We start from the raw sequence: 9,806 nt of genomic DNA, 5'->3' as shown, positions 1-9,806 counted from the left end.
TCATATATAGATAAGGGGGATCCATCTACCTTTTAAGAAATATTAAATGGATCTGATGCTGAGAAGTGCATGACGATAATGCATGACAAGATGAACTCTCTATATAAGAATGTGACATTGGAGCTGCTAGAGCTTTCAGTGGGGCATAAATCGATTGGTTATAAGTGAATTTACAAGAAGTGGGATAGATACAAGGTGATATTGGTCAAAAAGGGTATACGCAAAATGAGGGTGTCAACTACAGTGAGATTTTTATGGTTGTATTTTAGCAAATGTCTATCAGATTTGTTTTAGCTCTAGTTGCCCGATATAACCTGGATTTGGAATGATGGATATGAAGATCATTTTCTTACATGAAAAATTGGAGGAGCAGATTTACATAAGTAGATAGAAGGGTTCAAAGTATAAGGGGTTAAGAATAAATTTTATAGATTGATGAGATTGTTATACAACTTGAAACAATTGTTTATGCAGTTGTACAAAAAGTTTGATACTTTCATAATGGGTCAGCGATTTACCAAGAGTGAGTATAATCATCATATCTTTTACAAGACACTGGATGATGAATAGTTCATTGTACTAGTATCGTACGTAGATGACATGTTTATATCTAGCCATAACATGTCTGAAATCAATGCATTGAAGACTCAATTATCAAGGACTTGAAATGAAAGATTTGAGGACTATAAAGAAGTTTCTCAATATAAATATTCATAGAGACAGATAGAGGAGCACAACATAGTTATCATAGGCAAAATACCTTAAGAAGGTATTGGTTAAGTTCGGTATGGACAAGGCGAAATTGATTAGCACACCCCATGTGCTCACGTTATGCTTTCTTCAGAACAATGTCCTACTACATATGTGAAATTCTGTAAGGCAATAGGCCCACAGACTATATGTACGAAAGCTTGGTAGAGCTAAAGAATAAAGGTTGTCCTAAAGGAGTGATTAAGATCAAATGTATTTTAAGCCTTCTAAATACAATTTTCTAACTTAAACTAATATACCATACAAGTAAAGTAAAATAATTTAACATTAAGGCTTCCAAGCTATTAATGAGTCCAATCACATATATTACAAATAATATTTACATGAAGCAACTAGTCTATAAGATAATGTATATGTGTATGTGGGGATGTGCTAACTATTAACTGCTAGCATTCATCTAATCATGCATGCATATAATCCGTTTAAATAATCATATAAGTAAATAAGTGCTCAAATAATAATCCCAAACACAAGCATGTAAAGTAGTTCGGTTTCCCTACTCCACTCTGGGCAGACACACCAACCTATGACTATACCAAATTTCAGTATTGGAGGTTTTAAATTAGGTTCACCTCTAACATTTACAATCCTACATAAGGACCAACTTCTTAGAAGACTTACATACTTACATATTTTTTATAGGTTAGGAACGAACCCCGTTCCTACACAAGAACCAACAAGTATGTACCTGTGTCAATGCCATACACAAGGACTTGATTTAGGTCATACACAAGAACCTAGTCGATTTGGGCAATTAAACTCTTACACTCAATCCTATATAAGGAACGAGTGTACATATACTTTATGACACTTACTTGTCGAATTGAGCCTCGTTGATGCGTTATCTTGGGTTACTTGATTGATGTTATCCTGTACTTTAATCAACTCCCATTTGCTCCTTCAATTATGATGTTGATGCTTTGCAAAGACCTTAACTCCAAGATCAAACACCTTGCATGTAGTGATCCTTTGAGATGACCAATATGATGGGATGTTGGGTGAATCTCATATAACTAATGGAAGGTTAAAATCTTAGAAAATTCACCTATATGGGTGTTATAAAGGGTTTAGATAAGAATTTTACTATTGGTTCAAGTCTAATATGTAAAACAAAGTAGTGATCAACTTCATCTTCTCATTGAGGATATAATTCTCTTTCAAGTGATGAATCATAATGAAGATAACTTGATATTGTAAACATATTAGCTTAGAATGAGAGATGTGATCTTTGAATCACTTAGGCTTCTATTGCACCAAATGCCCAAGAACCAAATGTAATTTTATAAAAAACTGATTTGCAACGGCTAGTTAATAACTTTGTCGATATGATTGAAATGGCCTTCGATGGGATCGAAGGTCTTTCGATAGGATTGAATCCCCTGTCGATCCCGTTAAGAAATTTAAAATATATCTCTATTGGTTGTTGGACTCCTTATTCAATTATATCGAGTGGACCTTCGATTGGATCGAGTCCCATCAACAACCCGTTGATAGGATCGAAGAACACTTAAAAACTGTTATTTTGGGCATTTGATTTCATAGCAGCATTACACCTCTACTAACCTTAATAATCATATTCCAATTAAGATCCTAAGGCTAAGAGATGATCACGAGATGTATTTATAGGGTTAGGATCGTCTACAGGCTAAATGGCTTGTTTTGGGTTAAGGGTTAGGGTCACCAAGGCACCCCATTTACCTATTCTTTCCTCATTGATGCTTATCTCCACTGTTGTATTTGGTCTTCAACTTTTAAGGGCTCAACTGATTATATGACACACAGACTCACGTGATTAACGAATAAGGTCACAAATCAATGCCCTAACAAGACGAAAAGAAGCAAGTGATGTCTCATGTGCTTTATTCGACTGTCATTGGCAATTTGATGTATGTCACAGTTTTTTCGAGACCAGAAATTTCACATGCAGTGGGTGTTGGGAGCAGATATATGGCCAACCTAGGTAAACAACATTGGGAGGCAGTGCAAGTATTACTTTGATATATACAAGGTACAGTGAACTATGTCTTGACATTTGAAAAGTCGGAGGATAAGTTAATAAGCTATGTGGATTTCAATTACGTGGGTAATGTTGATAATAGAAGTTTGACTTCTGGCTATTCGTTTGTTCTAGCAGGTGGTATGATCAGTTGGATATCGAAGCTTTAGTATGTTGTGATTCTTTTCACAACTGAAGTTGAGTATCTGGTGGTGACAGAGGCATTCAAAGAAGATGTTTGGTTGGGATGAATGACAAATCATCTTGGGCTTCGACAGGAAGCCGTGCCGGTTAATTGTGACAATGAAAGCATGATTAATTTTCCTAAAATCTTAGTTTACCATTCTCATACTGGACATATTGATGTTCGTTATCATTTTTTCTAACATATGCTTGAGGAAGGTGATGTGACTCTCGAGAAGATCCACATAAGCATGAATCCGACCAACATTCTTACGAAGGTGGTACCTGTAGAAAAGTTCAAGTTACGTGTAGTTTGTACTTAAGGCGAAGTGTGTATAAGAAGCAATGAAGAATCTATGATGAAAGGTGATTAGAGATGACAATGAAATGGTGGAACAATGGATCATGAAGATTGATTCCATGGTGTAGATTGTTGAATGGATGTCTTCAATATATGCAAAAACAGGGGACATCAATATATCGACAACCATGCTTGATCGATCGAACCTCCCCGGGATTAGACATATTGTTATCCGGACAATTTTGGACCATGGTAGATTGATCGAATCATTCAGCCGATCAATTGACAATAAATAGAAAAATACCCCAACTATCTAGACTGTTTTTAGCATGCTTGATTGATCGAACATGTGTCCTCGATCAATGTCGATCGATCGATGACATGCGTAGAACTGCGTATGTGCATGATTTGTTTATATTCCAATTATTTATTTATTTGTTTTGTTTATATTCTGGTTGTGATAGTATATATATATATATATCGGGTGTACTTGAGATTACGGTATTCTAAGTGAATGTTAAAAGGTTCCTGAGAGTTTTGGAGAGAGAAAAGTTAGAATTTTGGATGATTCGAAGGGTTTATTATTATTATTATTATAAGTTTCTTATCTTTTATAATATAGTTTCATATAAGATTGGTGAGTTTTATGTGTTTTTACTTGTGTTGATTTTATCTTGTTTGATTGAATTGGGGTCTGCTCCTATAATATTCCCAACAAATCATGTCAATCTTATGGTCCTAAACTTTCCCATCAATGGCAAGAAATTGGATAATCGTGATTGACTGAGAGACAAAACAAGTCCTATCATCATCTTGAAACATCTAACTAATTGATCCCACTACGTATTTCTTATGATTTTAAAGTAACACTTTGATTTGATGGTTCTAGTTTGATTTATTGCACATAAATTATAGACTGATGTAACAAAATGGTCCCGTTTAAAGGGCTTGAATAATCCCATAAAATGGTCCTGTTTTAAGGGCTTGAATAATCCCATCAACATAACTCTTGCATTATGTGGCTTCTTCCTAGTTGTATGTGTGAATTTTGAATGGTTCATATCAATCAAAGTTTATAAGCCTTATGTTTTCTGCGACCTAATGGACAGATTGGATGACAAAAAAATAAAAATAAAAATACCGTGGGCTTAGGAATGTTTCAACGGTGGATGCCGATATCCCCACTGTTTTCTGTGGTGTGGTGCAGTTGATCTTTGGATATATTTCGATTTTGGGCTTATGATCCAATATGATCTAACAAAATGGATGGACGGCATGGAGACGACACATGCACTGCGTGTTAGCCTCAGAGTGTTTACTGAGTACGCTATTGCCCATGTGCAATCGGCCTCCCTAATGGCCACGTCAAAGTCAGAAACAGAACGCCATTGTTGACTTTTCGAAGTGGTCACCTTTTTGCTAAAGACTTTGATTTTTCTCATCTTCGAGTCTTTCTTTTCTATGAAAAGTTTATGCTATTTTCTTCAGAGTTCACTAAAGTCAGATTTTTATTTTTATTTTTTTTATTTTTGGGGGCCACATGAACATCAACGGCTCACATATACAGTATCAAGGCCCAGATGGATTCATAAATAGGATGAAGGTACGTTGAACCGGACCATGCTCAGCCCACTTTGTGCTAGGTTTGGACTTGATAATTATGCAGTCCAGACCAGAATTGAATTTAGCCCAATCAGAACCATCCCTTCTTCTGTCGATGTTGTAGGCCCCAGTGAATTTTAACATTGCATACTTCCACGTGAAGAAGCAACTGCCATGGTGAGGGCTAGTAGTCAGCTAACTAGGTACTCTAATTGGGCACGTTTCTATTTGCTACTTCAAAGTTGAATGAGAGTTGGAAAAGTCTTTTAAATGTAAATGCACTGTAGATAGGTAATAATTACTTGCATGCGTAATCACAGCATTTTTTTTCTAGAATTGATTTCACTCATACTTTTCTCAACGCTAAAATTGAGATGCTGCTAAATATTTGTGGGGCCCACCATGATGTATGTGGATTATGCACACCATTCATCTGCTATGCCAACTGAATTTAGGGCATAAGCCAAAAATGAGCCAAATTTAAACTTCAAGTGGACCACTCCATAAGAAGAAGGGAATCCAACACTTACCGTTAAAAACTTTTTGGGGCAACTGTTTACTTTGGTGTGACCCACTTCACTGTTGGATCTGCTTCATTTTTCGGCTCATGCTTCAGAATATCATGGTAAAGCAGATGGACAACACGGATATGTCATATACATTATGGTGGGTCCCACAAATTTAAGTTAATCCTTTTGGACCGTTTCCGTAGCAGTACCTGCCAATTTCCAGTCAGGGTGAAATTCTATTTAATAACAATCAATTTGAAAAATCAAACAGGCCTGGGAATCGTTAGCAGAGGATCTGGCCTCCACAGAAAGAGCAAAACAGAGTTCAAAATCACCGTATCAAAACAAGATCCATTTCATTTGAATAGTGGAGATCAGGTTTTAAACATCACTAGCTCATGGGCAGCATCACAGGATGGGTTTCCTTTGTTTTTCTCTTCATCTTCTCTTGCTTCTGCATGACTCTCTCCCAATGCAGAGACACTCTTAAACAAGGCGAATCAATCCGAGACCGGCCAAGGCGTGGCGAATGGGTTGGAGAGGCACAGAGCCTGGTCTCAGCAAACCAGAACTTCGAACTGGGTTTCTTCAGCCCAGGCAATTCCAACAAACGGTATATTGGGATATGGTACAAGAAAGGCACAGAAAGAATTATATTATGGGTTGCGAACAGAAAAACACCGCTCTCAGATTCTTCTGGATCCTTAACTATCATTACCAATGAGAATTTGATGATCCAGGGTCGTAGCTCTGATACTAGTAATTGGGAAGTCCGCATACTATTGTCATCTGTGCCTGCGGAAAGCAATTCAAGACTGACGCTCTCCGATTCAGGAAACCTTATATTAACCGAAGGAAATGGAGATGTCTTGTGGCAGAGCTTTGATCATCCTTCCGATACTTATCTACCCGGCATGAAACTGAGGCTTAGTGTGATTGGGAGAAGCCCAACCATGCTTACATCATGGAGAAGTAAAGATGATCCTAGTCCTGGGGATTTCACGCTGGGATTGGATTTGAGCTCGACAGGCCAGTTCTCTATTTGGAAACAGAGGAGAGTAAGGCATTGGACGAGCGGATTTTGGAATGGACAGATTTTCAGCTCCATTCCTGAAACGAGATCGTATAAATTCAGCTATGAATCTGATGAAAATGGGAGCTATTTCAGATATTCTCTCAAGGATGATTCGGTTATTTCAAGGTTAGTGATGGATGTTTCTGGTCAAATCCAGCTATTCACATGGTCAGAGGAAACCCAGGCATGGAGCGTATTATGGTCCCAACCAAGAGGAGAATGTGACTTTGACACCTACTGTGGGCACAATGGTGTTTGCAACGAGGGCTCATCATCGCCCTGCAAGTGTTTGGATGGGTTTGAGCCCCGTTCGCGTAGAGAATGGGAATCAAACGTGTGGTCTGCTGGGTGTGTAAGGCGAACACAGTTGAGGTGTGGTGATGGAGACCGGTTCATGTTGATGAAGATGATGAGATTGCCTGCTCCCTCACATACCTTCACAGATTTGAGCCTACAGTTCGAAGATTGTAACGCTAAATGTATGGGTGATTGTTCATGTACTGCTTATGCTTCTTCCCACGGGAATGGCACCAGATGCCATCTTTGGCACGGGGAGCTGATGGGTCTTCAAGAAAACAGCAACAGTGGGCAAGATCTTTATGTTCGTCGAGCAGATTTTGAACTGGGTAAGTCTATTACAGAATCAAAGAGTTGGTCATGAATCAAATCAGTTAACTTGCTGACTCCACTGCATGATAACTGGTTTTTATTATATTGAATTTATAAATTTAAACTTTTTTTTTTTTGTTGAAATGAGGTCATTGATTTAATCAAGCCTAACCTTGTTTTTCAGATGAAGGAAGCAAGAGACAGTTATGGATAATCGCTCCAGTAATAGTCCCTTCGACGCTTCTTGTATTTGCCGGCATCATTTGTTATTTCCGGAGTGCGCGTGTCCGGCATAGAAGAGAGCTTAGACATAAAGGTACCTAGCCTCTTGAGGATAAAAGCAACATGCTTTGATCTACATCCGATAGTTTTTAACATCTTCTCTCTTATCGAAATATAACTAAAGAGATTCCTCTGTTTTGTTCTGTTTAATTAGCAAAGAGAGAAATGATCGGGGCAGCATCGATGTTTGATTTAGGTATTAACATGGCGATAACCAACCAATCTCTGGAAGGTGGGAAGAACAGTTTCGACTTTCAATTATTCAATTTTGCTACTATTTCAGCCGCCACAGATAACTTCTCCGTTGCAAATAAGCTGGGAGAGGGCGGCTTTGGCCCTGTTTACAAGGTAATCTTTTAGTCCCTATTGTGAAATACAAAGTGTTTTTTTGCGGAAGATTCTGAGTTCTTCTATATGGGAGTCCTTGAAATGGATTCATGGGCAATCGCTCATACTTAACACAAGTATCTGTGATCTTCAGGGTAAATTAAACAAGGGACCAGAAATAGCTGTGAAAAGGCTTTCTGAAAGATCCGGTCAAGGGTTAGAAGAGTTCAAAACTGAGATTATTCTCATCGCTAGGCTCCAACACATGAATCTTGTTCGGCTTTTGGGTTGCTGCACTGAAGGAGAAGAAAAGATCCTAGTCTACGAGTACATGCCAAACAAAAGCTTGGATACCATCATTTTCGGTTCGTTACTACATTCTTTTAACTATTGCTTTACTCAGTTATATGCTTGAGCTTGGTCGAACATTCACTGGGTCCTAAAATATGTTTGTATTTGTACATTTTGTTGAAAATGTGGAACTAGATCCGGTGAAACGGAAGCTTTTGGATTGGGGGAAACGTGTGCGGATCATAAATGGGATTGCTCAGGGGCTTCTATACCTTCACAAGTACTCAAGATTGAGAATCATTCATAGAGATCTAAAACCTAGTAATATTCTTTTGGACTCAGAAGTGAACCCAAAAATATCAGATTTCGGCATGGCAAGAATATTCGGACAGAATGAATCCATAGCAAATACAAAAAGGATTGTTGGGACACAGTAAGTATAATCTATTTCCATGAGTGTAGAGTGCACATGAATTCACAAACACATCCATTCATTTTTATAACGATCTGCGCTTTTTTCTTTTTCCTTGGTGGAATGCAGTGGATATATGTCTCCAGAGTACGCCATGGGAGGACTCTTCTCGGAGAAATCAGATGTCTATAGCTTTGGAGTCTTACTGCTAGAGATTGTTAGTGGCAAGAAGAATACTAGCTTTCATCATTTCGAAGAATCTCTTAACCTTCTAGGATATGTGAGTTAGTGAACTGAATTTATTGTGTATGGTAATGTTCGGACAGCCAAGAAGAGAAAACCATTATATTCCATATAATCAATTTTGGTAGGGCCCATCTGTACCCTATGTGATCAACATGCAAAGATGGTTGGATAATTAGAAGCAACCATCCTATGGGCACTATTCTGAATGGCCTATGGTCCAATAATAAAGCTGAAAATAAATGATCATGACCTATGATTCATGAACTTGAAAAATGAGTGTACAAGTTCAACTGCCCATAACATCCATGGTCAGAATCATCCATTCAAGTATATGATTTTTATCATGTACCTTTTTGTGGAACCCAAATCAAGATGGTTCAGATCATCTGAGAATATCAGATGTGCCCTGGTGGGGTGACAGATGTTGGTGGCTCGGATTCGCGATGTGGGCAAAACAAACTCATTTCCAAATATTGCCGATTTCAGGATTATATTGGAATCCTGAATACCAAGAATTTTTCTTTCCATTTTTTGTTTTACTTTAATTTATAATAGAACTTCATTTACAACACTAGGTGAATGTGATTTTTACAGGCATGGGAGCTGTGGAAGAATGGTAGGGGCTCTGAGTTGATAGATCCAACGCTGCGTGATTCATCTCCCATATGGGAAATCACAAGATGCATCCACATGGGACTTTTGTGTGTGCAAGAAAGTGCTAAGGATCGGCCCACCATGTCGAATGTGGCCGCTCTGCTTAGCAATGAAACTGCGCCTCTGCCTACTCCAAAACGACCTGCATTTTCTTCAGGAAAAAACTTATCAATGACTACTCCAGGATCTTGTTCAGTCAATCTGATGACGATTTCTGCGATGGAAGCTAGATAAAGGCCTGAACTATTTTTAAAGACATTTTTTGTTTTATTTTAACTAAAATTACTGCACTATGTTCTGTCTCTACATTCTTTTTTTATGTTCTATGACCATGAGGTCACTGCAAATGGCAGAATTCGACAATATCCTGTCTTGTTAAGGGAATCCAATATCTTTTCTTAGTGGATTTCACGTGTTTTGAATGCCGTAGATCATGATAAAATAACATAAAAGATTCGTGATGAATTCTCACAAAGAATGGATTCTGCATAAACATTCTGAGAAATCAACGCATTCAAGTCACAGTGGATGTGGTGAAGAGAGAAAAG

The 9,806-nt window shown here is 38.0% G+C and overlaps 1 protein-coding gene across 1 annotated transcript; it reads left to right on the top strand.

Annotated features, from left to right (window-relative positions):
* Positions 1–5,642: 5,642 nt before the first annotated feature.
* LOC131221772 (G-type lectin S-receptor-like serine/threonine-protein kinase B120) lies at positions 5,643–9,551 on the top strand. The gene is made up of 7 exons (XM_058217081.1): positions 5,643–7,063; positions 7,231–7,362; positions 7,483–7,676; positions 7,810–8,020; positions 8,142–8,379; positions 8,488–8,638; positions 9,199–9,551. Exons 1-7 carry the CDS (start codon positions 5,761–5,763, stop codon positions 9,490–9,492), a joined length of 2,523 nt encoding a protein of 840 aa, XP_058073064.1. The 5' UTR covers positions 5,643–5,760; the 3' UTR covers positions 9,493–9,551.
* The last annotated feature ends 255 nt before the right edge of the window (positions 9,552–9,806 follow it).

The sequence above is a fragment of the Magnolia sinica genome, chromosome 12 (assembly GCF_029962835.1).
Source record: "Magnolia sinica isolate HGM2019 chromosome 12, MsV1, whole genome shotgun sequence".
Lineage (NCBI taxonomy): Eukaryota > Viridiplantae > Streptophyta > Magnoliopsida > Magnoliales > Magnoliaceae > Magnolia > Magnolia sinica.
This window is presented reverse-complemented; position numbering and strand designations above follow the sequence as displayed.